Raw genomic sequence first — 26707 nt, 5'->3', positions numbered from 1 at the left:
CAGAGACAATATACCAACATGTCTAGTGTACGCGGTTGCATTTATAAACGAACAACGCCCTGACACCTCACAACCAGATAACATTGCCACCAGCAGGTCGAAAATCTGACCGAGCAGGCAACACCCAACCACTCGGATTCCAATACCAGCGCACGAGTGGACGACTCGAATTGATGTCGATAACATCATCGTCTCCTAAGCTTTAGCTCTGTGACCGACAGTCCATAGTATGTATAAAGTACCAACTCCATGGGTCCTTGTCGTAGCACGGAACACATGTTGTCGATGGTGGGGCTAGGGTGGGGCTAGGGTGACCGCCACATTTCCGCGTTCATGGACTCACATACTGAGCGGGGGTACAATATTATGTATGTACCCTAATACAGACTGCGCCGCCTTGTTAAAGTACAAGCCTTACATCTATCGCTGCCATAGAATGTGATACCGTTTTCCGTGGTGTGCCGTCCTATTGCGACGCTGCCAGCCGTTCGGCCCGCGCCTGGTGTGCCCACAAACGTGCTTGGGCCATTGAGATTCGCGGCGGTACACCGACAAACGCCCAAACCATATCGACGACGGGCTCGGGCAATGGCAGTTGCGGCAGCGCTTCGTACGGCGGTGGCACAAACTCGGTCGACAAGAGCATTTTGCGCGCGTCTGGTTGCACAAGGTACACGCGAAGGAGTCGCACGGCGCCGTGGGACGCAGCATGCTTTTGAAGCTCAAAGGACGAGCGACGGTAGTCGACACAGGTCGGGATCGTCACGAGTCGACCGACGTGCAGCGTCACAAAACCGGTTTCTTGGTGCCCGGACCAATGGCACTCGTGCCATGGCACCTACGCGAGGCTAATTAACCCCCTCTTCCTGTTCCTAGACGGTATACCTCTTGGGCCGGGTTTAACGGGTTGGGCACCCATGTCCGCTTCGTAAAGGACTGCCGAAAGTGGAGTTTTGGAAGCGCCGTGACGTGGTCGGCCGAGTAGACCACAAGACCGGTCGCAACGACTCCGTCGCTGGTGCACCCCGAGCCGTTGGTTTGCCACGAGAGACCGTGATGCGTCGGCGATGTCGACGACACGAGCAGCGCTTGCGCTTGTACGACCACCTGCAGCGTCGCCGTGGTCTCCAGCGCGGCACTTTGCAGGATGAAAAAGTCACGTGGTAGCGTCGGCGGTAACACCGGTGTCGGCGCCGACACTGGAATGCGAATCTGCGGACTGTGGTCCATGGCGTTGGCTGTCACGGAGAGTTGCCAGAGCGGCCGCAGCTCTTGAATAAGCTGCCGGAGCGCTGCGAGAAGGCGTGTGTGCTGGCTCGGAATGTTGTTGAAGTACGCGCGGTACGTGATACGGCCGGCGTCGAATTGGATCGTTGTCGGGAGCCACTGGAAGCGCGATGACCTTGCATTCGCGATGTACACGGGGCTGCATACGCGGTCATAGTGCGGGTCTCGGTCAAATCGCGTATGACCGTGCACAATACACTGCAAGTTGGGGTCAATGATCTCGCGGACGGCATTGCCCGAGCTTGTTGGCTCAAGCGGTCGTAGCAACCGAGCGAGCGTCGGTGCGAGGTCGGTCGTCGTATGGTACACGCCAAACGTCGTATTGAGCACGTGCCCAGCAGCGAGGCTCGCGTCGCGACGCAGCTGCACTTCGAAGCGAAGGAGGCGCTGAGCGTCGACCGAGACTCGACGTTGGACGGCACGAACGTCGGAAGTACTGAGACGGTGTGGCCAGGACGGCGCGTCCAAGAGAGAGCAAAGTGCGTGCATGTAGACAAGCTCGTGGGCGGCGTACGCAACCGCCTTGGGCGGCCCGAGCACCGTCCTACTGTTGTTGGCAGTAGGCTGCCAAAGAAGAGCGACGTTGGCACGAGATGCGTCGCATCGAGAACCGACTCGGCGAGGTACGCGACGATATCACGCTGATGGCGCGCGGGGCTCGCCAGCGCCAACGCTAACAGCGACTGTCCATTCTACGACATTGGATGAGACATCGGAGCCACGAGTCGGTGGCAGACATGGCGGTAGCGGGCGGTGTCGTTTGTGAGAGGTGCCAAGACGCGAACGCTCTCGAGAGCACCCGAGACGATCGCACAGTGCAGGGCGCTTCGTCCTCGCTAGTACAAGCCAATAGGAGACATATCCCCACCCAACGCACGATTACGGTGTCGAGGAGGTTGGGGTTGCAGCCCGCGGCCACGAGAGACGACACCATGCGCGCATCGTCGACCACCATGTGAAGATAGTCCCACTACGATCGATGCCATGCATGTCTGTCGTAGATGTGAGTATAGGGATCACCTTGCCCAAGGTGGTGAGCGGGGCGAGCACTGCGACGGCATCCGTTGCGCCCTGCCGAATCGCTGTCAAAAGAGGTTCCACCGACGCCTAGCACGTCCAAGCATGAGCCACGCAGAAGACGCATATCAGCGTGTCGTACGGGGCGAGCGCCCCGGTCGAGAAGGCGTTGTAACATCGCGCGATCGCCGTAGCTGGCTTTGCACACGAGCGCATCGTGTCCATCCTAGCGGAGACAAATGTGTGCATGTACAAGAAAGAGTCGTAAGAAACGTACGCGACCGGTCAAGTCCATGATGGCAGCCATGTGTTTGGCGCCGTCGAGCCGCCGATGCGACAAGAATTCGCAGAGAACCGCACGGCTCGATATGAGACCGGCATCAATATAGAGTTGAGCGATCGAAGCGCCATGGGTGCTATGAGTCACGGTCGTCGCGAAACCCTATCCCCACTTCATAGAAAAAAGGACAACATTGACCACAACTACCGCCGCGACCGTGTCTGGAGTCGGGTGCTGCGCCAGGAGCAAGCGGAGGAGGTCGAAATTCGGGGCCTCGCTGAGTGCAATGGCACAGAGCGGCGTGCACTTGGCCTACAGAACGTCCTCTCGGCAAATATCAACACCGGTCGCGTACAATATCCAGCTTATGGTGTCGACGCGCACGCCAACCGCCAGCAGCGCCGACGCGATCTCCATGTGCCCGTAGTGGGCCGCCAGCCACAGCGGCGAGCGGCGGTTCTAGCAAACGATTCAAACTTTTTCAAACAATGTTGCAAACAAGAGAAGGGACGCACGCTGTCCATGGCCCGTGGGTTCGCGTCGTGGCGGAGAAGGGCGGCGACGCAGTAGAGATGGCCGTGCGTGACGGCGAGCCCCACTGGCGTATGCCCACGCTAAGGAGCCTCATCGATCCATGAGAAACCAAGAGTATCTCCAACGGCAATGCGTCTACACACAGTGTTCTGTCGGCTGCTGTCGGCCACGCGCGGCGCGAGAAAGTCGACGACGTGGACGTGGCCGGCGGCAGCAGCCAGGTGGAGCGCACTGCTACCGTCCTATGCACACGGATCGAGTAAACGATTCGTTGGTTGCTTGCCGTACGTCGTCCATGGCCACATCGACATCGACATCGTCCAGTAGCATGGCTACGGTTGCTAACGAGCCGTCGGCCGCGCCAGCAAGGAAGGCCTTGGTTGCCTGCTCGAGGGATGAGGAACAGACCCGGGCTGGCATCGCTGTTACCGCGTCGTCTACGTCGTGCATTGGTTCCTGCCGCTCGGTTGTCGGGAAATCGCACTTCGAATACGCATTTCATCGGCACGCTCTTCGATCCATCCAACGTCGCGCCTCCCACTCTAGAATAGGTAAAACAGATGCTCAAAATGCAAGTTTTTCTCTTGTCAATCGAGTCATTTTGGGTTTGAGCGGCGCGATAAAGCTCGGCGACGGTGCCAGAAGCCTCGAGGCGAGAGGTTCGCCACTACCACAACGCTCATGCTCCAATGGCCCATTGCTCATAGCACATTGATCTCTACCGCAGCACCTGCAAATGCGGCACTCCCACCTTTTCACGCAAGGCATCGACCATGTCGCTGCCACACCAATGTAATGTAGTTTGGTCTGGCGTCGGATCTGGTGAGGTCGCCATAACCAGATAGTGGCAACTCGCCTTGTGGCGCTCACTGGATGCGACGCTGGCCGGACGCAATATATGCATCTCGACACCAAGATCGCCTGGCGCCAACGCCATCTCGCGTCGGATTGGCTACATCGTAGCCAATGAGACCGTTGCGTTTCAATGGAAGAGAAAAAACAGTAAAACGTTGTATACAAACGAGAAGCCAAATACGTGTATTTTATTGGCTCTAAACTCGGCCTTTGGGAGTTGCCAGGCCACCCAGACAAGCCAAGACGACACGGGATGGCAGCGAAGGAGTCCAGCCTCGTGGCGCCGGAGCGAGCGCTCGACGTCGAGGAAGAGTGGAGCCAGGAGCGCCTGCCGCTGCATGTCAAGTCCGCCATGCCACGCAATATGGCGAAGGCTCATGCGTCCTGCTAGGAACGTCGTCGGGACCATTGACGTCCAAGTCCCGCTCGACCTGACGACGATTGCGCTCAATGCGCGCAACACCGAGTACAATCCGCGGGTAGCGTCTTCATACGTCATGGCAATGCAGCTCAGCGCATGCGCGTAGAGGTTCGCCGCAGTCATCATGCGGTTACGAGACCCAAAGACGACCGCGCTCATCTTTGCGTCCGGCAAAGTACTCCTCTTGCACGCCCGTGACGGCAACGCTTAGCATCCGCGATGGCGTAGATTGTGATCACGGGCGCCACCACAGAGAAGAACTGCCGCATTGCCGCGCGCAAGTACTGCAAAGTGCTACAGGTACACCGCATGGAAATGCGTGCGAGGTCGATCATATTGCTGCATTAGAAACTCAACTTCCCGGCCAAGTTTGAGATGTTCAAGATCTGCAACATGATGGGCACCAGCGACGTGCGCTTCCCGATCCGCCTCGAAGGCTTGCTCAACGACCACTCGCGCTTCTGCACTGTACGACGTACTGCACTCGGACCGTTCGTCTCACGACGTTGGCGCCCTTTTAGTACGAGCCCGAGCTCTTCCCAGGCCTCATCTTCAAGCTCGTCGAGCCCAAGTTGACGTTTCTAATATTCGTGTCGGGCAAGCTCGTCATTTGCGGCGCCAAGGTACGATGACCTCGTGGCCCGTCCTTGCTTGAACCGCTCCGTAGGAGACGAGCGACATGCGGTTAGCACTGGAGAAGATGCATCCGCTGCTACTCGAGTACCGGAAAATGGCGCCGGCGCCGTCGCTAGAGAGCCTTGATTTCGAGGAAGACGCAGATATCGACCAACACAAAATATAAGTACGTGTGCACACCACTACAATATTGTCCATTGTCGATGCGGCAATATATATTTCTCCTGGCGACGAACCCGGAGCAAGTCCGGAGCGACAACGGTCCAGGAACGGTTTCGTAAGTCGTGCCCAATACAATAAAGAATCAATGTTGACTCGTTCTTTGTATAAGCGTCGACGCATTGTCATTTAATGTCGTCATCGTAACGCCTGCTCGACGGGCGAGAACTCGATCGTTATCACGTACGAAGCAAGGGTATGGCACGACCGCGCCACGGGAGCAGCACGGCCGCCAAGCCCGACGACGACCGCGCCCGCCATACGAGCCTGCCGCTGCTCGGCCTCCCATCCTTCCTCAAGCCCATGGAAGACGCCAAGCGAGCATGCCCACGTCGATCGATGGCCTCTCATCGACGTCTTCTCTTGTAGTGCTTGACGCCAGCCAAGGTGTCTCCGCTCGCAGCCAGCGACGAGACGCCGCTCGACTCGTGCAGCGGCCTCAAAGACCAGTTCCTGCGCCTCAAGCAAAAGTTCCACAAGGCGACGCCCGAGACTACGACGTCCGAGTCGCATGCCAAGACCGCCGACGCCGCCAAGGGCCTGCGCCGCTTGAGCTTGGACAACAGCGTCTGGATCGACCCGCGCGCGCTCTTGGACCCGTACTGCAATAAAGAGATCGACATGAAGCCGTCCGAGCTCATGCGCGAGCTCGAGACGCTCAACGGCGCGGCCCAGGTACGGCTGCAAATTCCAAGTGTCTCCCCATATAGCATCGTCATCATCACCATCATCATGGTAAGTAGAAGATGTTTGTGCACGACCCGTGGTCCAACGGCGCCGAGCGCTGGGTCCTCGACGACGCGTGCTTGCGCGGGTACATGACGTGCTGGACGATCGAAACCGGCGGCGAGCTCGTTGTGCTCATCGCGCGCACCATCAAAGCGTGCGTGGTCTCCTCTCTAGCACGACATCGTCTTGAGGGCTGATTTGCGTAGGTTGAACGCCAACATCAACCCCGACATTGCGCTGCAGTGGATCGGACGACAGCTCTGGGGCCTCACCATCACACTACCGCTTGCTCGGAACCGAGAGCTTACGATGCAGCATGTGCGACGCCTCGATCCAGCAACTACTGAACGTACGCGTAGATCACCGTCGCATCCAGCATCGATGTGGCGCTGGCCAAGATGGTCAAGGTTGCATCATCGCCCGAGCCCAACAATGCCAACCTCCAGTATGTTGGCTTTGGAGATGCGCATGAGCAATACACACAGGGGTAGGTCGGGCGTCCCGCCCATCTCGCCGCGCAAGGCGCCGGCAGAAGCCCCCGAAACCCCGTCGATCGAAGTGTCGAATGGTCCTAGCCACATGCGAAGTCTCTCCAACGACACGACAACACCAACGCGAGCAGTGGGGCACAGCCGAAGTCTCTCGAGCGATGCGACGAGCCAGCACCTCCGGAGCCTCTCGGGGGACCTTCGCGCCGAAGTCCACGACATTAATCGGCTCCTCGCACCGCCTCGGTCGCCCACGTCGAGCTCGTCGAGCTCATCGACGACAAAAACGTGGCACGCCCTCACGACGCCAGGCCCTGCACTTTTGGACGACGACCCCTTTGCACGCTGCGTACACGCCGCATTACAATGAACCCAACGCACTCATGGCGCCCGTAGGCACCCGAGAAAACGGGGTGGCTAAAAAAACGCAGCAGTGGCTTGAACTCGTGGCAGCTGCGCTGGTTTGAACTCAAGGGCAATCGGCTCTACTACTTCAAGCACGAGAAGGTGCGATGTGCTCGAATGCAACACATTTGAAGCGAGAGAGGCACGTAGGATGGACTCCCCAAAGGTGCGATCGTGCTCGACAAGGTCTACTGCATCCGTGGTGCGGCGGGGGATCCGTCCCCAAGCCTCACGATCTCTCCGTCTGGCGCCAACTCGATTTGCATGTTCAAGTTCAGCGATCGACTCGTGCACCACGTCTTTAGGTACGTGTCGACGCGTTGCGAAATCGCGAGAGAATTGGGATTAGTCGCCGCTCGTGTACGCTCCGCGTGCCTGACGACGACGAGATCGAGCTCAATGCTTGGATTAACGCCATTTGCCGCGCGTCGTTCCAGTGCTACCTGAGTGTCCCGACCGCCGACGCCAACGGTGGGTCAATTTACTGAGTTTGTATCGATCTCTCAATCTATCCATAGTCGACGAGAACGAGTTGTACAAGTACAGTAGCTTCCAGTACCTGCGCGAGACGGACCCGCTTCTATGGGAAATCAACCCACTCGACCAAAACGCCATCAAGAAAAAGGCCTCAGTTGCGCGCACAAAGGCCGAGTACACGTACATCATGTCCAAGTACGCGCACGTCCTTCGCCACATTCTCTTGCCGCGGTGCGCCACTTGATACGCTGATACATTGACATATATATACATACGACGATGCAATAGACCGCGCCCGATCAGCATTGAGCAGACCCTGCGCGACATCATTCCCGAGCTCTTTCTCATCAACAACATTTTGTACGGCGGTGAAACTGAGAGCATCGACGACATCTTCCACGTCCTCGAAGGCTACGTCAAGCGGTTTGCGTCCACCCACGAGGCGTGCGTTACCGCGGTCAGCGCCGTCCTTCAAGCGTGCGCGCGTACGATTGCCGGTGGCGACTCGTTTCTTGTGATCCGGACGCTTCTCGGCAGCAGCGCCGGCGACACGCTCATCCGTCCCGCCGACTCGCATGGCGCACCGATCGTGATTGACATTTCGAGCGCAACGCCGTCTCTCTTTACGATCACGCTCTCGAGTGTCTTTGTGTTTCATTTGCTCGACGACGTCGAAAAGATGACGGAAGACGACGCGATCGAGCCGCTTCTGCGTGTGCAAACGCTCCACGTCCAAGAAATGGACCTTCTTCTTGGCAAGTCAACGCGGCACCTCAAGATACGACAGCTCGCGGCCGACGACGAGCGAATAGGAGGCGACCTCACAAGCAGTCGCAGCACCACGTACGACTTTGGCGCGCTGCTCGACGGTCTCGCGTAGGTAGGAGGAAATCATCAAGTTATAAGAAGCGATGCCGTCGTTTTCGTCCAGAGTTGAGCAAAGGCTCATCTCTATTTACTAGCCTACCAAGCATCATGGTTGCATTGTGGCAAGAAAACGATATATGAGTGACGTGGCAACCCTGGGCGCAGAGTAGGGCACTTCGCCAGTACCGAGAAAGATCTTGTGCAGTATCTTGGGATGGATAAATGATGCACAAGGAAGCGAGAGAGAGCATCGCCATTATCCTGCAGACGAGGTCTATGACGAGCAAGGTGTGCGCACTATCAACGTGCGTGCGTCCATTCCCATTCCCGGTGGTTGCCGAAGAGATACGAGTACCGCGAGGGTCCTCGTTGAAACACTCACTGATACCACTGATACTGATGTAAGATGTGTTGAATGCAGCGGTCCAACATTGCTCTTCGTGTACTCTTTCTGCTTCGCTGCGTTTCTGCGAAAGTCAACGCGAGATAGAGTACGCTCGTGTGTGAAGCAATCATTTTAAGCAATCCACGGCGAGTCCATGGCCCCTTTTGATACCGACACCATCGCACCAGGTCCCGCCGTTTGGCGCACCACGAGCGTGCCGACAGCGTACCGAAACGCCCGGGCTTTCTTGGGCTGCGATATCTTCCTGCTGCCAAGTACTTGGCGCTTGGCGGTCACGGCCACCGAGATTGGCGCATCCATCTGGGACAAGAGGTTCACGCGCGTGACTTCAACGAGGTTGTTGAGGCGGTCGTAGCCCAGGACGTAGCAGTCGCCGCCGCGCTGGTCCATCGTGCCATGACGTCGGTACTCGGGGTACGCTTCAAACAGCCGGTACATCGACCCTCCGTGCATCACATCTACCCTCATGTCGACAACAAATTCTCATTTTCATCGAGATTACTGTACCTCGGACGTTGGCGCCGAGACGATAGAACCAAAGAAGACTCTTGTGCTTGAAATCGTTGTACGCAAACGCACCCTCGTGCACGTCCGAGCCATCCTAATAAAAAGAAGACGACTCAAAACCAGCCCAAATGTGACGCAAACGCGACGCAAATGTAGTCCGTACATTGGCCTGGAAACGGTACCAGCGCGCCGCGTCGCGGCCGCTCGACACTTGCCGAACATTGCGCACCGCGCGCTTGGCAGCGCGCGCGGCGATGCCGGGCACACCGAGCAGCACGGGCAGCGTGCACAGCGAGAGCGAGAACGCCAAAAACGCCACCAGCGCCTCGACATACTCGTCGCCCGGCGGCACCGGCGTCATCACGATCGAGAAGAGCGCAATGTACACCGAGAGCATCGGGTACCATGCGAGCTGGAGGTGCGTGAAGAGCCCGCCGTACGCGTACGCTGCGATCGCCAGTAAGGTCGGGTTGGCGGGCTTGAGCCAATGGCTTTTCCGACACCGCCGCAAGACCGGATTGAGGAGCACGAGCGTGCTGTACGAGAGCCATACGCTGCGGCTAAAGTAGATCGAGCCAAGGGCAAAGTAGTAGGCGCTCTCAAACTGCTCGACGCGCGCGCCCGCTTGGCCGGATAACTCGGGACTCATCCAGAAATCGAGCACAAACAAAAAGCAAATCTTGGGGTGCGAGAGCACGATGCTGGTCGCGTCGCCCATGAGTACTTCGTAGCGTACAACGCTCTTGCGTTCGCTCATGGCATACGACATGAGCGCCTTCCGGAGGTGGAGCACGTGCGTAAAATACTCGGCGTAGCACACATAGCCAATGTAGCCGCTCAAAAAGGCGGCAAAAGAGCTTGAGGAGCCGCCAGCTCGTCGTATAGTCGGATGGTACGTACAGCGAGTAGACGGTAAAGCTCGTACCGCTGGTCGACGCATTCGGAAACAGGTCGTTGCCGGGGACAGTCCAGAGCACCGACAAGGCGTGCGGCGTCGACACCATCGTGTGCTTCCACACGCGCGCGTACGACGTTGATGCGGACGCGTTGACGCCGCAAAGCACGTGGGCGATCTCAGGCACGTGCGACCACGGAAAGTAGATCGCGCCCGCGACGCTGGTGATAATACCGTGCGCGCAATCATCTTCCTTGGAAGAGCCGTTGAGCGGAAACACGTGCCGCGCAATGTCCGTGGCCGTCGTGTCGTCGTAGATGTACGAGGCGCCATTTGGCAAGGTCGCCGACGAGAAGAGGTCGCGAAAGTAGTGCATGTACTCGGTTTGGTTGATGGCCTCGACCGCGTCGACCGTGAGGAGCGGGTGGGTGGCCCCGCGGAAGGGGTGGCCTCGCTCAGGTACGGCTTGAACGGCATGAGGACCAAGTTGAGGCCAAAGAGCGCCGAGACGAGCACCGACTTGCGGTTCATGCGCACGCGCGAAGCATCGATGGTCGGCTGGATGTCTTCGGGCGAGGGTGCGAAGGAGCTCACGGGGATCGCGTCGAGTGATGGGTCTACGCGCATGTGGTCTTCGCGGTGGCAATTGGGCAATGCATCGTTTCTGCCGTGACGAGTATTTATAACTGAAAATAAGATGGAGGGCGCAATAGGAACGACGCTCGGTCGTGCAATACTTTATCTGGTGCAGTATAGGCTATTTTGGGGGAATATGAGCTATTTGGGGGGAATTGGCATAAATCAGCGCCCTTTTGACCGATGGTTTGCAAAATCAACCCCCAAGCGGGACAAAAAGAGACCGAGCTTAAAAGTATGTTACCGGTACAGCAGCGAGTGACGACAGCGCATCGGCCGACCGCAGCGCAGCGGAGGTTGGGTTTGACTTTTGTGCACGTCGTGCCTTGGCGAGGAGCGAGCCCGAGTCTCAACACTAATAGGGATTTCATTGATTGTACTAGTAGCACAGTACTAGTAGACCGGAACTTTAGGTGGAGGCGAGGAGGCCCGCGTCGAGACCAGTTTCCGCTTGCACCGCAGGTACGTACGTAATAGTGGAATTCGAACAGAAATCAGCCCCCTCATTAGTTCCAAATGGGGGCTGATTTGCAAACCATCGGTCAAAAGGAGGCTGATTTTGCAAATTGCTCCTATTTCCGTGACCATGCATGCTCGTCATCCGAGTTTTCGGAGGCCAAACGTTGCTTGTACTACACACCTACCTACAAGCCTTGTAGGTCGCCCACATTGACATCCCCCTTACCTCGTCATGTGTTCAAGCAAGCTGGAGGCCATCGAGACCGTGAGTCGAGTCGAAGTGGTCGATTGTAGTGTGAATAGTGTGAAACCTCTGGAAGTGGCAGCTCATCATGGAGAGAGACATGGCGGGGCAGGAACGAGCGCGGTTGGAAGACCATATTGTAGCTGTTAACAATCCGTCATGCGACTGCTGCAGATGCTCGACTTGTACATGGCAATGAAGAGTACCGCAGCCAGCGACTCAGAGAATCCTCAAAGCGTGAGAGCGCGTGGGTTGAATTGCGCATATTGTAGCGTTAAAGAATACGTTAAAGACACAGTCGGACGTTAAAGAATACGATTGGCGCAACGAGAGTGGTCAAAACGCCAAGAGCAAATTGCACTTGACCGGAAGTCATGCAACAAGCTCTGAGCTTCTACCGCGCCATCTACCGCGTACGTCATCGCACTCTGTCACCGCATCTGAAGGTTGCGTGTGCGTAGACTGCGGGGCTCATGCCGTCCAAGGACCGGACGCGCTTTGTGCGTCGGCGGCTGCGCGCCGAGTATGAAAAGTACCGCCACGAGACCAGCCCCGAGCGCGTTGCGTACGCTTCTCAGCTTGCTCTTCTATTTAAGTTGCGTGTTACTAGGTTCTTGCTCCAGGTCGCCGACACGCAGGTACACGCGTGTATGTGCATACCCCACGCGTCTCATCGACGAGTAGCTCGACACACTCCGCGTTCAAGTCGACCACTACAACCAAGTCTTTTCCGACCCCAGCTACCACCAAGTCTAGTGCATGGATACTGAAATCAAGTAAAAAACCAACGCCTGTGCCGCCTGCTAGCCTCCGAGTTGCCAATGGAGCTTAGGCGAATACATACTAGTAGTCGTGGGCACGCGAGCTCTTGGCTGCGAAAGTGGTGATGCACGCAGGCCGGTGTGCTGAATTCAGACTCCACGCAGGCCAGAACATGCTAAATTCAATGCAGAGTGTCGCCGGCGCAGAAACAATCGCGACGCTGCCCAAGCATCCCACACGTTAACGCTGTCAATGAGTCTCGTTTGGCAAGTCCTGCGTGCGTTGAGCTAAAACGACGGGTAAGTGTCCAGAAGCTGATAGGAGCAACAACGGCCGATCAGATATACATTATGCACGCACGGTCTTCCCAAATACTGTCTTAGTACATGCTGAGGCACGGACGCTCACGCTGCAAACGCGCAAATAGATTAAAGGTACTGCAACGACCATAAGGCTTGATGCGCCAAGTGAGTGTAGGTAGCAGTAGCATTAGCCACGGGCGCACGGGGCAGGATCGTACCCAGCGTTGAATTTTATCCAATCATGTGCTGCGGTGCACAACCCGACGCTCATTTTGGCCAATCAGACGCAATGTCAACAACCGAGCGATGCATTTTTATTCTGACATGCAATAAAATTTCCGCCATTTTTGCCTCTTCACCGCAAGCAAGATGACGGGCGTCCGCCTCCAGCTGCTCAAGGTCGTCGACGGTCTCCTTAGCCACCTCGAGCTCAACGAGGACGCCATCGAGTACCTCCGCGACAAGTACGACCCGCTCACGGTCTTTGCCTTCCTCGGCCCGCAGGTACGACGAGGCCACGACGCACACAACGACGACGACGCGCGTAGGGCAGCGGCAAGTCGGCGTTTGTGCAAGAACTCATCCGCGCCGGGCAGCCCGAGGGCCACGCTGCCGAGGCTATGGAGCCAACGCCCGAGGACACGTGCGTATGATTCTCTATGCATCCCATCGTGACGCGTGAGAACGTAGTGGCGTGTGGATGTACATTGAAGAGACTGCGTACGAGCACGCCAAGCACGTGGCGTACTTGGACGTCTACGGCTACGGCGTCAACAAGGTACGATGCCATCTCACTCTCCGAGCTTGGGCTTAGGATATGTCTTTGGCAGCACATTGATGCACAGCTCTTTGGCCTCACCGCGCTCCTCAGCAGGTTCGTCGACGTGCGCCACATGGAGCATGCGTGATGCAACGCTGTCTAGCACGGTGTTTCATGTATCGCTCGGCGCGATCAACGAAAGCGTCTTTGGACAGCTCGGGTTCCTCGAAGGCGCGGTCGACGTCCTTGGCGAGAGCGCGGCCGGGCACCTTCCGCCCTTGCAGTGGGTCGTGCGCGACCTGCCAACGAAAGAGCTCAAGGCCATTGTCGGATCGGCCATCGCCGTCGATCCATCGGCCGACATAGATCAGCTCTACTTGAACGCCGTGCTGGACGCCAAATCGAGCCCGTTTCGGCATTTGCTGCCGTGGCAGATTCTCACCAACTACTTTCCGAAGCGATCGTGCACGGTGCTACCTGCCGCGACCAGTCCTGCCTACGAGAAAAAGGCATCGCGCCTCGGCAAGACACTCGTCGAGAAGAGCCACGTTGCGAGCCTCCACGGCGTGCCGCTCACCGGTTCGATCCTCGCCAGCGTCGTCGAGCTGCTCGTGGACCAGCACAAGAGCATTCTGGACGTACGACCGGCTCGCTTCTGCCATTCGTATGTGAGAACGCAATATGGCGCGTAGGTGCTCCACGGCGCGTGGGACACGATTCTGCAAGCTGCGGTCCTCGACGTCCTCGAGCTCGCCATCGGCATGTACAAGGCCCATGTGGACGCCCAGCTGCCGTTGGCCAACACAGACGCCGCGTCGGCACATATTGCGGTACCGTGTTCTGGATGCTGCAGGGTCGGTGCAAACGAAGTTGCTAGCTTCCGTGCGACGCCAGTGTCCTTGACGCATTGCATGGCGACGCGTGCATTCGCGCAGCACCGCTCCTCGCACGGGCTGCGAGCATGGGCGACGAGAGCATGGCGCTCGCAGCAGACATGTTCAAGACGCTCTCGAACGACCACATTGCCATGTGGCACGCCCGCAACGACGCGCTCTCCAAGTCGCTCTGCCTCAACTTGCTCATCTCGCTCCACACGGACGTCGAGGCATCGATCGCGGCCAAACTGCATCGCGACGAGAACGACCCGCTGCTCTTTTCGGATTTCAAAAGCCTTTTTCGCTTTTACAACCTGCAGGTCCAGCACATGATTGCGCAGTATGCGACCGACGCCAAGGGCCCGCAAAAGGTACTATTTTCCGCCATTGTCCTCTTATTTCGACTCTTTTTTGGACGCATTTTCACCGAATATATGTGGACACTGAAATGCCATGTAGATGCCGCAGCTGGCAGCGTTCTACTCGACGCTGCTCCCAAAGTTCATCTTGTACCTCACGGACCTTGGTGCGCATCGCATCGAGTCGGAAACGATTGCGTCGACGGTATGATAGCAGCATCCAATCCTTTCTCTTACGTCGCCTTGGCATGATGTGTAGCTCATGCTGGACCGAAGCAAGGGCGCATTGCAACAAGCCGTGGACGCCAAGGTCACGGCGATGGAGGTACTTCCATCGATCCGTCAATCTTCATGCGATGCAACCCACTTGTCTAGTCGATCAAGGCCACGCAGGCCCACGTGCAAGCCGGCCTCGTCGTCAACGCTCGCTTAGAAAAGGTATTCCGTCCATCCGCGTTGCCTGCATCACCTCATACACGTGTAGCGTCTCCGGGACGTGCTGGACGATGCGTTGGAAGGCGTCTCGCTCCTCTACGACGCCGCCAAGCTCCAAGGCGAGACCCTCGAGCGCGAAGCGTTTGTCAATGTACATATTCGCCTCTTTTATTCGTCGGATCGCAATGGCTGAGCTCATGACGGTATTTTGTAGGTGGAGCGCACGGCCGAGCGTGTGCTCGAAGTGACGCAGAAAACGCAGTCGGTCGACGACGAACTCCTCGAAGGCTACCTCATCAAGCAGGGCGGCGGCGGCGTCTTTGGCCGGAAGAACTGGAAGCAGCGCTACTTTGTGCTGCACCGATCGCTCCTCTCGTACGCCAAGACCAAGGACGACTATGAGCGCGGCAAGATCCTCAAGGAGCTCTCGATTCTTGGCTGCGACGTGCGCGAGTCCCAGGACGCGGGCGAAGGCTTTGAGATTTGGCCGCCGCTCGGCGGCCAAGGCACGGTCTACGACTACAAGCAAGGCATGTTTGCCTCCGAGTCGACCAACGCGCGGCGCAAGGTCGATGCGGACTCGGACCGCAAGTTTTATTTACGCGCGTCGTCGGTCGAGGTCAAGGAGCTCTGGGTCGGCCGCCTCCGCCAAGCCGCCCAGCAACCGCTCCTGCATTAATGACGTGATCGATTCCATCGTGGCTTGTACATAGTATGTACGTGTAACAACTACAACATTGCATGTGTGGCATCATCTATCGTCTCCTTGGGTGTTCGGCCTCCATTTCGTTCGCTGGCTTGTCTCGGCCGAGATGGCATGCGATGCGATCAACAAGTGCACGCATCGCGCGTCGGATGTCTGCAAGACGGATCCGACGGCCATCCAAGACATAGGAGTCTCTAGAGATCGACGTGGTTGACAGTGGAGGATTACTTGGCAGCCTTGGCCTCCTGCTTCTTCTTGAGCATCGCGAGGTATCCGCCAATCGCATTTTGAACCTTGTCGGTTTGGCAAAAGTCGATAAAGTTGGAGCGGTCTTCGTCGAGGCGGGTGCGCAGGCGGTTGGCCGTCTCGTCGCGCATCATGGCCTTGGTGAGCTTGCGCGCGCTCGCTACACAGAAGCCACATGAGACGGTCAGGACGTGGAGCGAATCGGAGCGTACATGGAATCGAGAGCCACTCGGCGAGGAGCTTCTCGGCCGTCGGGTGCACCTGCTCGACGGGCACCGCTTCGTCGACCAAGTTGATCTCTTTGGCGCGGAGCGCGTTTACTTGGAGACCGAGGCCCAGCATCTTTTCCGTCTCGCGGTGGCCGATCGTGTTGAGCATCACGTCCCGCATCCAGAACGGCGCGACGATGCCCAGCTTGGTCTCGTTCAAGCCGATGAGCGGCCCGCCGAGCGCCATGACGCGCGAGTCGCAGCACATGGCGAGCATGCAGCCGCCCGCGGGGCTCTGGCCTTCGATGGCCGCGACCGTCGCGAGCGGCGTCGTGTACAAGCGGAGGCACGTGTTCTGGAACGCGCGCCAGAATTGGCCAAGACGCTTGGTCTACATGCATCGCTGAGATGCGTGGCCTAAATGGGTGCATGCTCTACCTGCGGCTGGTACATCTCCATAATGTCAAGGCCACCCGAAAAGATCTTGGGGTTCGTCGACGACAGAATCATGCCCCTAGTACATGGCCATCAGGAGCCATTCAATGGCGCACGCCTACTTGACGGTTTTGTCCTTCTCGAGCGCCTGGATCGCTTCGTCGATGGCGAGAAGCAGCTAGTTCGCCAGTATGAGCCATGCTGCGCGACGATCGCTCGCCGCTGTACCTCCATGCTGAGCGAGTTGACGGGCGGGCGGTTGAGGCGCAGGATAGCGAAGCCATCCTTCTTCTCGACCGTGACGAGGCTGGGCGGCGCCGAAGACATGGCGCGGGCGCCGCGGAGGCGGAGGCGAAGGGCAGAGCGGAGCATCGTGACCAACGAGGGGCTAGTTGGACTCTGTTGACAAAACAAGAAGATCCGTCGAAATCCCAGGTTCAAGTTCCGGATACCACTCTATCATCCGGTATTCGTATGCATTATCCGTAAATCGTACTCCCGACCTCGGTCGATGAGCCGGCTCGTCGCGTCATCAGGCCGAACAAGTCGGCCTGCGGTCTTCCCACAGCATTGCAAGTGGCAGTGATTGCCGGGTACGAGCAGCGACGATCCTCCGGCGCAGCCAGGAGGGGACTCGTTTCCCGCATAAATCATCCATCGCCCACATATATCACGTCTGTTTCTTGTCTTTTCACGTGATAAACTTTTCTTCACGTGAAAATTCAGAAAGAGAGTATCGGTTGCGATGGCGGCGGAGCGGGCCGAGTTTGCGCTGGCCAAGGAGCGCCAGGCGCAGCAGGTGCTCGCGCGCAGCCACGTGCGGCAGCTCCGCAAGGCCAACAGCCCGCAGATCCACACGCTCTTCCAGATGCACAAAGAGAAGGCGCCGCTCTTGGCGATTAGCCAGCACCTGCGCATGGCCCCGTGCCTCGTCGCGCGGGTCTTCCTCGAGTTTAGCAACAAGGTACCGAAAGCCAACATCTACAAGGCGCTGCTGGCGACGCTAGACGACGAGACCGCCGAGCATGGCCTGTCCGGTCGCCTCCGCGCCGAGCTCCGGGCCTGTGTGGTGGCCGACGTGCACTGCTCGCCGCTCTGCGACCGCATCCGCCGCAGCGAAGGCGACGAGTACGAGCACATGATGATCTTGCGTTTGCACCAGCTCGGTATTCCGTTCGAGAACGAGCACATGCTACGGGAGCGCGGCTTGGCCAAGACGCCGGACGCGCTGTTGCTCGCACCGATCCAAGTGCGCACGCGCGACGGCCGCTGGCACCTCGTGCAGTGGATCGACTCCAAGGCCATGGCCCATGAAAGCGCCACGGAGAACGAAGCCCAGCACATTGCGCAGGCCCACGCGTACGTGAACCGGTTTGGGCCCGGCATGCTCCTCTACTGGATGGGCGTCGAGGCTGACGTCGCGACCATTCCAGACGTGCTCATGGTCGACCACATCCCGAGCGAGATCCGCATGCCAGGAATCACCGCTTCGGCGCCGTTGACGCTCTCGGACGGAACGTCCTTTTCGACGCAAGACGGTCATATTCGCCGCGAGTTCAACGCCGACGGCGTGCCCTGCTCGTATGTGCGCTTTGACGACACGTAAAAGAGCCTCCTGGATGATAATACAGTAGCACTATATATGTCAACGGGGCGGCTGCTGGCGAGCCCACATGCAGTGGGCCTTGCGCAAGGTACAGATGGAAAATGGATCCAAGGACGCCATCGCCAGCCTTGTCATCCGGATAACATGTGTCATTCTCCGGATAAGCCATGTTGAAGTGGGCACCGCAGGTCAGTTTGGCCGTAGTAGGCAGTTGCATTATGTCGCCATGGACCCTTGTATGCAATCAGCGACAAGGGGCCGTCGCTCTGCCTACTGTTGCTAAAAAACAAGAGGGCAGCAAGTGAAATGCTGCGGGAAGTGCTGCTATCGCTACGAACCCGCACGGCTCTGCAGGATGTTCGCTGCCGAACAGGACAGGCCGGCCGGCCGTACGTACAGTGCCCCGTACGAAGTGCCGTACAACATTTTATCAATACTCAAGAAGTGATGGGTCGAACACTGAGTACGTACGTAGCAAATGCTTTGTACGGTGGCGCCACGTTCAAGTGAGGCACTTGCGATTTTCCAGCGCGATGGCGGAAACGACGCCGCTGGTCCGCGGACCCCAATCGAGTCTTACCGCGCAACGCCATTCACGCAGCCTCGTCGCGGTGGCAGGCTTCGTCCTCACGATTCTCTTTGTGGCCGTCGGCTTGGCCATGCAGAAGATTCCTGCGTCGCCCCGTACGTTGCGCTTCGTACAGTGTTCGTATGCTTACAGTATCCTCCTGTAGCAATCCGCTCCATGGCTGCCGACGCGGTGACGTCGCTGCCGCGCTTTGGGCCTGTCGAAGAAGTGCAGGTACTATGTATCCCGCAGTCCATGGCTCAGACACATGTTGACAGTACGCGGGCTTGGTGCCTGTCAACGCCGGCGGCGGCAACATCTTTTACTGGTTCTTCGAGGCGCGCACGGTGTCAACCACAACGCCGCTCATCGTGTGGCTCAACGGCGGCCCTGGTGCGTCATCCATGACCGGCCTCCTCACCGAGATGGGCCCGTATCGTATGCAGGCCGATGGGTCGCTCACGTCGCATCCGCACAGCTGGACCAACGTCGCGCACATGCTCTTCTTTGACCAGCCCGTGGGCACGGGCTACACGAGCGCGACGTCCGAGGCCGGCTACGTCAACTCGCAAGAAGAAATGGCGGCGCAGCTCTACTTGGCGCTGCAGGCGTTCTTTATCTTGCATCCCGAGTACGCGGCCAGCCCGATGATCATTGCCGGCGAGTCGTATGCTGGCAAGTACGTGCCGCACATTGCGCACTACATTCACACGATCAACCGCAACGACTCCACGATCCCCAACGTGCGCTTGAACCTTTGGGGCGTCGCGATCGGTAACGGGGAAATGAAGCCGCTACTTCAAACCCAGAGCGTGGCCGACTACGCGCTGGCGCTCGGCTTCATCGACCACGAGCAGTACACAACGCACGTCGCATCGCTCGACAAGTGTGCGCAGCTGCACCACGCAGGCCGGCCGGTCGAGGCCTTTGGCGTGTGCCAAGACACCGAAGACGAGGTCTTGTGCTTACTAGTATAGTACTAGGTCTAGGGGTCTCATTTTTTGCTTGTGTAGATTTACCGGCAAGCGGGGAGTCCGTTTGTGTACGATATTCGCCAAGAAGGCAATGCATTCACGGCACTCACGACGACCTTGTCGAGCTACTTTAACACCGACGACGTCCGCGCCGCCTTGCATGTGCCGTTAGGAACGCCGTGGACGTCGATCGATGGCTCGTCGTACGGGGCCAGCCCGAACGCCCCGCCAATCGCGCGGCACTTGCTCCATGACGAGATGCAGGACGTCCCGGACGACGTGCTGGAGACGCTTTTGAATGCGTACCATGTGCTCTTCTACGCAGGCAACATGGACGGATCGTCCTGCAATCACTTGGGCGTTGCCCGCGTTCTCGACGCGCTGCACTGGGATGGCGCGGCGTCGTACCATAAGGCACAGCGGACGCCGTGGGTCGTCAACGGCAAGGTCGCAGGTCTCGTCAAGTCCAGTGGCCGCATGAGCTATGTTGTCTTGACCAACTCGGGCCACCTCGTGCCGACCGACCAGCCAGAACATGCGCTCAACATGATCACACGCTTTGTGCAGCAAACGCCATTTGCCTAGTCGACTGGAGATGACGGTACATGGTCGAAGTAATGGGATTTGGACGAATATGGCGTTGGCTTCTTTGAGGGTTCCATGCTCCTTGCTGGCACCGGCTTCTGGCAGCGCGCACGCGCTTTCCATTTCAATCTCAACACCACCAAGACAGTTGGTGGCCAGCGACAACTTTGTCGAAGTACAGTAGCTGGTCGCCGATTGTCTTGGTGTATTTCCACGCAATGTCTGGTGCTAAGCGTGTCAATATGCTCTTTAGCATGCAGACAGCGTGTCCACATGGCGCAGCGACCAGCGACACGTCATCTGGCTCGTGCGCAGAACGCGCCGTTGGCGGTTGAGTGGCACGGAATGTATGTCGTATCGAATGCTGGTCTTTCGGTTGCCAACCACACAGAAAGGCCACAACCCACGATGCCTCTCTTTGAACAGACGCTTCCGATCGACGCCGCCGCCGTCGCCGCCATCGTCGCGACGCACTATGGCCTCTCGCTCGGCGCGCGCATTAAGGCCTCGCAGAACCACACGTTCCACGCGGTCGACGAGGCAACCGGCGCCAAGTACGCAGTGCGCGTGACGCCCGACCCGACCGGCCGCCACGTCCAGCGCATCCGCGACGAGCTCACGTTCGTCTCGTACGTCGCCGCCGCCGGCCTCGACCACGTCTGCGCGCCAGTGTCGCCCCAGGCGCCTTCGCCGTCGCACCCGCTCTCGGTCGAAGTCGACGGCCTCGTGCTTGCGGTCTTTCATTGGGCGAAAGGATCACCGGTGGACTTCATGGCGTGGCAATGGATGCTGGACGCGTCGGTCGTCAAGGCGTGGGGCGCCTTCTTTGGCCACCTCCATGTCTTGAGCCAGCGCTTTGGCCACGAGCACCCGGACGTCGCGCGGCGGATTCAGCGCTACGACGCGATCCACGACGGCGTCCTCGCCGGCGCGCCGCTGGACGCCCTCGATGTCGGCCTCGAAGCGGACCCGTTGGCCTTTGGCGTCATCCACGGCGACCTCAACTGCTCCAATTTCTTCCTTACAAACGCCAAGACGCTCTCGGTGTTTGATTGGGACCAGACCATGCGCGGCTGGTACTTGTACGACCTCGCGCAAGCGCTCTTTGGGCCCATCATGCTCGCGGGTGCCGGTGTCCCGATCGCTGGCACGCCCGTGCCCGAGGCCAACCCAGCGCAGTACCAAGCGTGGATGCTCGAAGGCTACGCCAGCGTCCGCGGCCCGCTCTCGGCGACCGACCTCGCGCACCTGGAGCGCATGGTCGCCCTCAAGAGTACGTTTTATGAACGTTTTTGTCGCCGAGCGCTGGCCGAAGGCGACGTCCCGCCCGACATGGCGCCCTTCATTACATACATTGTTCGGTGGTTTGACAAAATGGCGGCGACCAACGAGGCGACCAACCAAGTGCCTACGCAATAACACCTTAATGTTCCTCTGCTTTCTGGATGGTATACTCACGTCGTCTTCATTCAGGCAAAGGGTGCTCTCATAGAAATGTATTTGGATCGTACTCGAGTGCCCGTGCTTTCTGCTGGATCGAGCAGTTTGCTCTTGAAGACCAGGCTGTACGCGACCATTCATGACGCGAGCACTTGCCTTTACTGGCACCACGCGAGTCATGCTTCGTCCGATAGCAAGCTCCCGTGCAAGTCATGAGTCGGCTAGGACGTCTGCAAGCTCTTCCAAGCCGTATTCGCCAACGTGATTGCGAACCCGTGGGATCCACTCATGGATGCATCAACAACGAAACGAGGTCTCTGTCCATGCTGTTCATTAAGCTGTGCGCTCTCCCTTCACAATTTACCCAACTTGAGCCCTTCACGGTCGCAAAACGATTCTTCAAGAAGTGCGACTTTCGTCCCCCTGCTCCATAACGCTATGTGCGTCTGCTACGCAATCAACCAACCCGCATGTCTAAAGGCTAGCTGATACGTTTGGCAGCCGCAGTGAGACATTATTTGTCGCCACTTGGTTGACACCCAGATCGCCGCGAGCGTCAAGTCAATCAACGAAGAGATCAAGATAACTGCTGCTTGTCCGAGAGCTCTTCGACCAACATCAGAAACGAGGGAATATTTCACGATTAAAACAAGGGTTTCGGTAGCAACGACGACGTTGTTGGTGCCGACACGGGGGCGCCGCAAAGACTCGGCTTGCGCAGTCGGAGGCGGCTCTTGACGTGGTGTTGCCGGAAGCCATGCAGGACGCGGCGATAGAGCGTGTTGCGCTGGATCGCGCCATCGTCGAGGCTTCTTCCAAACCGGAGGGTTCGGTCGACGCGCTTGTCCATTTCTTGCGTGAGCGGGTCGACTTCGTCGTCCGTCTCGTCGACCGACTCCATGCGCCGGAGCCACTCGCGCCGGGCCGCGCGCCGATGGCAGCCCGTGAGGCACCGAAAGATGCTTCGCGCGACGAAAACAAAATCAGGAACGCCGAGAGCACGATTGCGACAAGAATCCCCGCCTTCATCGTCGTGATCACGTCCCAAACGAGCAGCATTTCGTTCTACACAACATCGTAACTCGACTGTGAATGCCGAAAGGATGGAAAATAATGTCTATACCCGCAACGACAGGTTCTCCTGGTACACGCCTTCGAGCAGCGTCATGTACTTTTCATTCGACGACGTCAAAAACTCGAGCTCCGAGTCGACAATGACGCGCTAGAAAGTATCAACTATCTATCAACACAATCAAGAGGACGTACGAGTTCGTGCACGGCTTTGGTGAGATTGGTCATTTGCTCGCTGAGGAGAGCGAGCTTGACCTACGCAGTGGCTTACACGACAAGAAATTCGACACCGTCATACCTGCGCATCCACGGCTGCGGGCTTGAGCGTCTCGGACACGGTGCGTTCGAGGCTGCTTTGGTTGGCTTCAAGGGCTTGGACTAGTCAGTATCAGAAACCATCGCCCAAGAGGCCGTAACATACTCTTCTTGGACATGCGGATGTAAAAGTTGTCAAGGCCCTTTTGTTCATCGCCTGCGACGCCATTGCTGCTCGGGGCGGATGAGCCGTTGGTCGTCTTGCCATGGTCGTGCGCCTTGGTGTGGTTGCCGCTTTCGTCGAGAACAGTGGTTGCGAGCGGGCTAGGGTGGTCGGGTGCGTTCTTACTCGACTGGGCATGGCTAGCGCTTGTTGCATTGGTTGCCGACGCGTTTACTGGCAGCTGGTGCGCCATCGTCGGCTTCTCGGTCGGCGGCAGTGATATCGGCAACGGCTCGCAGACCTCCAGCTCCCACGGCAGGACGACGGCGTCGGGCACGGGGCACATACTGTCCGAGGTCGTTGTTGACGTTGTTGTAGATGGGACGGCTTGCTCGACAGCCGGCGGCTCGATCGCAGGCGGCGCGATCGGCTCTTCGTGGATGCTGCGCTCGAGCTGCGAGATGACCTGCGTGAACGTGCGTCCGTAGACCTTGATTTGGCTCATCGTGCAGTAGTACTCGGCGCCGTAATGCGAGTTGAGGCGAAGCTTGAGGTACCGAACATGGTGCTTTTCCTGGAAATTGAAGAGCTGCTCGCCGTTCTTGTGCAATGCGTTAAAGTGGCCGAGGACGACCCACGTATCGGTCGGGTAGTTGATACTGCCGAGCACCTAGCACATGGCGAGCAAGTTAGCATCGAACGAGATGCGATAGAGAACGTAGTGTACGAGGAACTCCTTGGTCATGGACGAGAATTTTTCATAGTTCGCGATCGCGATGGCTTCGGCGTGGATGTCTTCCGAGAGCGAGATCACGATCCACTTCTTGTCGGCCGAGCACGGAATGAGCATGTACCGGTCCTTATCGGGCACGAGGAGGTTCACCGAGCCCTTCGTGCCAGGCGCATGGTCGAGGACCGTCGCACCCGAGCTTTCGATGCGTAGTTCTGCCGCTGGCCGCCATCGCTGTCTTGGACCTCGATCGAGTTGGAGCTCGGGTTGTACAGACCGCGGTCGACCTCAATGTCGATCTCGGCAATGTTTTCGGCAATGTCCGAGGACCGCGCCGCCATGGCGTCGTCGGGCTCGGCGCGCTCGTGGTGCACCTGCGGCGAGGGCGTGGCGGCCCCACTGCTGCTGCTGCTACTGCTACTCTCGACCTCGCCGGGCGCGACGATGCCATGGGCGAGGACCATGAGGAGGCTGGCCGCCAGCACCAGGACGAGGCGACCGCGCATGCTTGCTGCTTGCCGACGGTCCTATTTTTGTATCGCAGCATGATTTCCGCTGGATTTTGACCAATCAAACACGTGGAATGTGAACGCGGTGTCGCAGGTAGAGAAGAGACGCATGGGGCGCTGCTGCTGGACGACGACGATGACGATGACGACGATGACGATGACAACGATGGCGCAGGCATGAGCGCCAAGCAGCGTCGAGCGATGCTACCGTGCATGTTGCTTGCATGGCTGGCGACGAAGCTTCCGTGTCTGCTCTGCGTACCGTACCGGGCCAACTTGTTGAAGTTGTCGTGGCCGCGGGGATGGGCCTGGTTTCGTCGACGCCGCCGAGGCGAGAGGCAGCGCCGCCATAGCTCACAGTAAGTACACTGCACATTGCGCTGGCCTCGTTCACGGACACACACTACCATCGCCGTCTTGAGCGTGTCAAGACCTCCAACCCAACCAAATATCAACTGGATTCCCGAACCAGACCAAGCGCTGACCAGACGTGGCAAGTTGCCTGACGCAGCCAACGTTCTTGCGAGGACCCGCGTCTGGTGCTGATTTAGCGTTGTACACGTGGATGTGTGTCAGAAATAGAGTTTATGAACGGGTTCGGCAAGACGCCAGGTCGCAGCGGCGCGTTGTGGCAGGAGCAACCGACTTGCGCGGACCCCAAGACTCTGTTTCCGATTAATCCTTGCGCGTCTTGAGCACCTTGGTGGTGACACCGTCCTTGGTCCTACGCCGTGATCAGCTAAAGCGTTTTGAGATGACCAATTGTACAAGATGTGGACGACGCCGCCCCAGCCAGAGAGCGCGTCTCGGTTGCACGCCGACAAGAGGCACTGCGAGATGGTTTCAAAGAGATCCTCGGGCTCCTATAAAGCCCATCAGTCCCATGACGCATCGCAACAAAGGCGAGGCGTGTACCAAGTCGGGGCGATATAGGGATTCGCACATGCCGTGCAAAGCTTCTTCCATCGTCCCTGCGACGACGTAGTCCTTCGTGAAGAGCTCACAGCCCAAGCAGTCCATGCTCGAAAGGAAGGGCTTGTTCTCGGGCGTCAAACCGGCGACGATGGGTTCGACAAACCACGGGCCAAACCTGATGATAGCGCTGCAGTCGCCATGGCACGCTGATATGTACGTACCGCTTTTCGTACATCATGTTGGAGATCATGGCACTGAGCGTCTTGGCCTTGATTTCGCGCTCCTCTTGCATCTTGTACATGTTGAGCTTAAAGCGGAGGAGCTGCGAGACGCTTTGCACGTCCGTGGCCAAGCCAGAGAGACCGAGGAACGTCTTGTCGTTGAGGCGGAAGACCTTCTGGAAGTCGGTCGAGATCGTCTGGCCCTGCACGCCCATGCGCGTATCGCTAGCCATGGCAGGATAAGATTGCAGCACGAGGATGGCCGTCGTCGTACCAGGCAATCGCGACGCAGTCCTTGCCAGCCATCGCGATGATGGCGGCCCCGTTGTAGGCCATGATGCTCTACATAGGCCATGAGCCTCGGATCATTGCCACCGCATCTTGACGACGCAGGCGTCGCGTACCATGTTGCTCCGTCTGCGGCTCAGGGGCTTTGATTTCTGCGGCTTAGTTTCTCTGGACGAGAACCTCTATCAATGGATACCCCGTCGATCTTTCGACAGGAAGACGATGGCAATAAATGATTCCATTAAAGTATCAATCCCAACGCATACAATAGCCCAAAACAGTTATGTAGTTTCAGAGGTATGTTCACGATATAGTGTACGAACGATAATGGTGTTGTACATGTCGCACACTATTCCACAGTTGATCGTGGCACCCACCAGGTTTTTTTCAAAACCCATATATATATGTCGTGAAAACTGGCCAACGGTGGCGTGTTAAATCGATTGAAAACAGTGTTCCCTTTGGAAATATCCTTTTTCTGGGTCCACAGGCATCCCAATTCGGCCTAGTTTGACCTACCGGATTAGAAACCGGAGTGTGTTCCGAGGAGCAGCGCTTTTTTCGTAACAGCAAATACGCAACCGCCGCCCGACGTCGATGGTAGGGCACCCGCGCACAAGCCACGGCTGCATCCATCTCACCTAGCGCACTAGGCGCAGCGCATCAAAGGCTCACCCTAGCGTCTGCACACGACGCGAGCGTCCGTACCGCCGTCGATGGCGCATATGAAGCCTTGCGTCGTGACCCGACCAATGCCAAGCACAGCACCCAACCAAGAAACGACGCTCCCCTCGGAAGCCGGAGAGACCCATTCACGTAGTACGATGCTCCCACCTCTCTATTCCAGCTCTTACAATACGTGTATTAGTGGTGCTTGAGACGGAAGAGGTCCATTCGGACTACATGTACGGGCTCGGCGCCGAACTGAACG

At 58.0% G+C, this 26707-nt stretch overlaps 12 protein-coding genes across 12 annotated transcripts; 7 read left to right on the top strand and 5 right to left on the bottom strand.

Annotated features, from left to right (window-relative positions):
• Positions 1–466: 466 nt before the first annotated feature.
• SPRG_03181 (hypothetical protein) lies at positions 467–2242 on the bottom strand (the record flags this gene model as incomplete). The annotated part of the gene is made up of 4 exons (XM_012341771.1): positions 467–499; positions 548–838; positions 886–1691; positions 2161–2242. The coding sequence occupies 4 exons, from the start codon at positions 2240–2242 to the stop codon at positions 467–469; spliced, it is 1212 nt and encodes a 403-aa protein (XP_012197161.1).
• A 1926-nt stretch (positions 2243–4168) lies between these two features.
• On the top strand, positions 4169–5214 carry SPRG_03180 (hypothetical protein). Its single transcript, XM_012341770.1, has 7 exons — positions 4169–4318; positions 4365–4452; positions 4501–4569; positions 4623–4694; positions 4743–4862; positions 4916–5017; positions 5062–5214. The coding sequence occupies exons 1-7, from the start codon at positions 4227–4229 to the stop codon at positions 5194–5196; spliced, it is 678 nt and encodes a 225-aa protein (XP_012197160.1). The 5' UTR covers positions 4169–4226; the 3' UTR covers positions 5197–5214.
• A 233-nt stretch (positions 5215–5447) lies between these two features.
• Positions 5448–8263, top strand: SPRG_03179 (hypothetical protein; the record flags this gene model as incomplete). Its single annotated transcript, XM_012341769.1, has 11 exons — positions 5448–5580; positions 5632–5924; positions 5993–6132; positions 6185–6296; positions 6338–6423; positions 6470–6815; positions 6863–6973; positions 7022–7176; positions 7221–7342; positions 7390–7579; positions 7637–8263. 11 exons carry the CDS (start codon positions 5448–5450, stop codon positions 8226–8228), a joined length of 2280 nt encoding a protein of 759 aa, XP_012197159.1. The 3' UTR covers positions 8229–8263.
• Positions 8264–8713: 450 nt separating this feature from the next.
• Positions 8714–10663, bottom strand: SPRG_03178 (hypothetical protein). Its single transcript, XM_012341768.1, has 5 exons — positions 10507–10663; positions 10054–10477; positions 9292–10001; positions 9129–9222; positions 8714–9079 (listed from the first exon to the last, which is right to left on the bottom strand). The coding sequence occupies exons 1-5, from the start codon at positions 10648–10650 to the stop codon at positions 8733–8735; spliced, it is 1719 nt and encodes a 572-aa protein (XP_012197158.1). The 5' UTR covers positions 10651–10663; the 3' UTR covers positions 8714–8732.
• A 1038-nt stretch (positions 10664–11701) lies between these two features.
• Positions 11702–12163, top strand: SPRG_03177 (hypothetical protein). Its single transcript, XM_012341767.1, has 4 exons — positions 11702–11775; positions 11824–11927; positions 11973–12000; positions 12047–12163. Exons 1-4 carry the CDS (start codon positions 11737–11739, stop codon positions 12116–12118), a joined length of 243 nt encoding a protein of 80 aa, XP_012197157.1. The 5' UTR covers positions 11702–11736; the 3' UTR covers positions 12119–12163.
• Positions 12164–12784: 621 nt separating this feature from the next.
• Positions 12785–15609, top strand: SPRG_19470 (hypothetical protein). The gene is made up of 12 exons (XM_012342009.1): positions 12785–12930; positions 12975–13069; positions 13117–13204; positions 13257–13300; positions 13350–13824; positions 13879–14016; positions 14064–14432; positions 14521–14625; positions 14680–14745; positions 14796–14858; positions 14905–15006; positions 15070–15609. The coding sequence occupies exons 1-12, from the start codon at positions 12796–12798 to the stop codon at positions 15532–15534; spliced, it is 2145 nt and encodes a 714-aa protein (XP_012197399.1). The 5' UTR covers positions 12785–12795; the 3' UTR covers positions 15535–15609.
• Positions 15538–16854, bottom strand: SPRG_03174 (hypothetical protein). The gene is made up of 5 exons (XM_012341766.1): positions 16680–16854; positions 16574–16629; positions 16455–16530; positions 16020–16407; positions 15538–15967 (listed from the first exon to the last, which is right to left on the bottom strand). The coding sequence occupies exons 1-5, from the start codon at positions 16821–16823 to the stop codon at positions 15786–15788; spliced, it is 846 nt and encodes a 281-aa protein (XP_012197156.1). The 5' UTR covers positions 16824–16854; the 3' UTR covers positions 15538–15785.
• A 313-nt stretch (positions 16855–17167) lies between these two features.
• Positions 17168–18088, top strand: SPRG_03173 (hypothetical protein). Its single transcript, XM_012341765.1, has one exon. The coding sequence runs from the start codon at positions 17197–17199 to the stop codon at positions 18055–18057; it is 861 nt and encodes a 286-aa protein (XP_012197155.1). The 5' UTR covers positions 17168–17196; the 3' UTR covers positions 18058–18088.
• Positions 18089–18587: 499 nt separating this feature from the next.
• Positions 18588–20232, top strand: SPRG_03172 (hypothetical protein). Its single transcript, XM_012341764.1, has 4 exons — positions 18588–18741; positions 18792–18859; positions 18904–19581; positions 19639–20232. Exons 1-4 carry the CDS (start codon positions 18591–18593, stop codon positions 20182–20184), a joined length of 1443 nt encoding a protein of 480 aa, XP_012197154.1. The 5' UTR covers positions 18588–18590; the 3' UTR covers positions 20185–20232.
• Positions 20233–20591: 359 nt separating this feature from the next.
• SPRG_03171 (hypothetical protein) lies at positions 20592–21630 on the top strand (the record flags this gene model as incomplete). The annotated part of the gene is made up of 1 exon (XM_012341763.1): positions 20592–21630. A coding segment is annotated over one exon (1012 nt), but the record flags the coding sequence as incomplete, so codon positions are not given.
• Positions 21631–22267: 637 nt separating this feature from the next.
• On the bottom strand, positions 22268–24349 carry SPRG_03170 (hypothetical protein; the record flags this gene model as incomplete). Its single annotated transcript, XM_012341762.1, has 8 exons — positions 22268–22586; positions 22616–22689; positions 22748–22846; positions 22891–22950; positions 22994–23073; positions 23117–23783; positions 23841–24002; positions 24038–24349. The coding sequence occupies 8 exons, from the start codon at positions 24347–24349 to the stop codon at positions 22268–22270; spliced, it is 1773 nt and encodes a 590-aa protein (XP_012197152.1).
• A 569-nt stretch (positions 24350–24918) lies between these two features.
• Positions 24919–25953, bottom strand: SPRG_03169 (hypothetical protein). The gene is made up of 6 exons (XM_012341761.1): positions 25893–25953; positions 25763–25830; positions 25489–25713; positions 25268–25442; positions 25121–25215; positions 24919–25076 (listed from the first exon to the last, which is right to left on the bottom strand). The coding sequence occupies exons 1-6, from the start codon at positions 25893–25895 to the stop codon at positions 25028–25030; spliced, it is 615 nt and encodes a 204-aa protein (XP_012197151.1). The 5' UTR covers positions 25896–25953; the 3' UTR covers positions 24919–25027.
• Positions 25954–26707: the final 754 nt, after the last annotated feature.

The sequence above is a fragment of the Saprolegnia parasitica genome (genome assembly GCF_000151545.1).
Source record: "Saprolegnia parasitica CBS 223.65 unplaced genomic scaffold supercont2.8, whole genome shotgun sequence".
Taxonomy (NCBI): Eukaryota; Oomycota; class Saprolegniomycetes; order Saprolegniales; family Saprolegniaceae; genus Saprolegnia; species Saprolegnia parasitica.
This window is presented reverse-complemented; position numbering and strand designations above follow the sequence as displayed.

Coding starts and splice junctions, on each gene's coding strand:
- SPRG_03180 (XM_012341770.1), top strand. CDS start 4,227: ATGGCAGCGAAGGAGTCCAGCCTCGTGGCGCCGGAGCGAGCGCTCGAC. Junction 4,863..4,915: donor ACCACTCGCGCTTCTGCACT/GTACGACGTACT, acceptor GCGCCCTTTTAG/TACGAGCCCGAGCTCTTCCC. Junction 5,018..5,061: donor TCGTCATTTGCGGCGCCAAG/GTACGATGACCT, acceptor ACCGCTCCGTAG/GAGACGAGCGACATGCGGTT.
- SPRG_03178 (XM_012341768.1), bottom strand. CDS start 10,650: ATGCGCGTAGACCCATCACTCGACGCGATCCCCGTGAGCTCCTTCGCA. Junction 10,002..10,053: donor TCCGAATGCGTCGACCAGCG/GTACGAGCTTTA, acceptor CTATACGACGAG/CTGGCGGCTCCTCAAGCTCT. Junction 9,223..9,291: donor GGTACCGTTTCCAGGCCAAT/GTACGGACTACA, acceptor TCTTTTTATTAG/GATGGCTCGGACGTGCACGA.
- SPRG_03177 (XM_012341767.1), top strand. CDS start 11,737: ATGCAACAAGCTCTGAGCTTCTACCGCGCCATCTACCGC. Junction 11,776..11,823: donor TCTACCGCGCCATCTACCGC/GTACGTCATCGC, acceptor GCGTGTGCGTAG/ACTGCGGGGCTCATGCCGTC. Junction 11,928..11,972: donor ACCAGCCCCGAGCGCGTTGC/GTACGCTTCTCA, acceptor GCGTGTTACTAG/GTTCTTGCTCCAGGTCGCCG.
- SPRG_19470 (XM_012342009.1), top strand. CDS start 12,796: ATGACGGGCGTCCGCCTCCAGCTGCTCAAGGTCGTCGACGGTCTCCTT. Junction 12,931..12,974: donor TTGCCTTCCTCGGCCCGCAG/GTACGACGAGGC, acceptor CGACGCGCGTAG/GGCAGCGGCAAGTCGGCGTT. Junction 13,070..13,116: donor GAGCCAACGCCCGAGGACAC/GTGCGTATGATT, acceptor GTGAGAACGTAG/TGGCGTGTGGATGTACATTG.
- SPRG_03174 (XM_012341766.1), bottom strand. CDS start 16,823: ATGCTCCGCTCTGCCCTTCGCCTCCGCCTCCGCGGCGCCCGCGCCATG. Junction 16,630..16,679: donor TCAACTCGCTCAGCATGGAG/GTACAGCGGCGA, acceptor CTGGCGAACTAG/CTGCTTCTCGCCATCGACGA. Junction 15,968..16,019: donor CGAGTGGCTCTCGATTCCAT/GTACGCTCCGAT, acceptor GCTTCTGTGTAG/CGAGCGCGCGCAAGCTCACC.
- SPRG_03173 (XM_012341765.1), top strand. CDS start 17,197: ATGGCGGCGGAGCGGGCCGAGTTTGCGCTGGCCAAGGAGCGCCAGGCG.
- SPRG_03172 (XM_012341764.1), top strand. CDS start 18,591: ATGGCGGAAACGACGCCGCTGGTCCGCGGACCCCAATCGAGTCTTACC. Junction 18,860..18,903: donor GGCCTGTCGAAGAAGTGCAG/GTACTATGTATC, acceptor ACATGTTGACAG/TACGCGGGCTTGGTGCCTGT. Junction 19,582..19,638: donor GCCAAGACACCGAAGACGAG/GTCTTGTGCTTA, acceptor TTGCTTGTGTAG/ATTTACCGGCAAGCGGGGAG.
- SPRG_03169 (XM_012341761.1), bottom strand. Junction 25,714..25,762: donor GACTGCGTCGCGATTGCCTG/GTACGACGACGG, acceptor TGCCATGGCTAG/CGATACGCGCATGGGCGTGC. Junction 25,443..25,488: donor AACATGATGTACGAAAAGCG/GTACGTACATAT, acceptor CGCTATCATCAG/GTTTGGCCCGTGGTTTGTCG.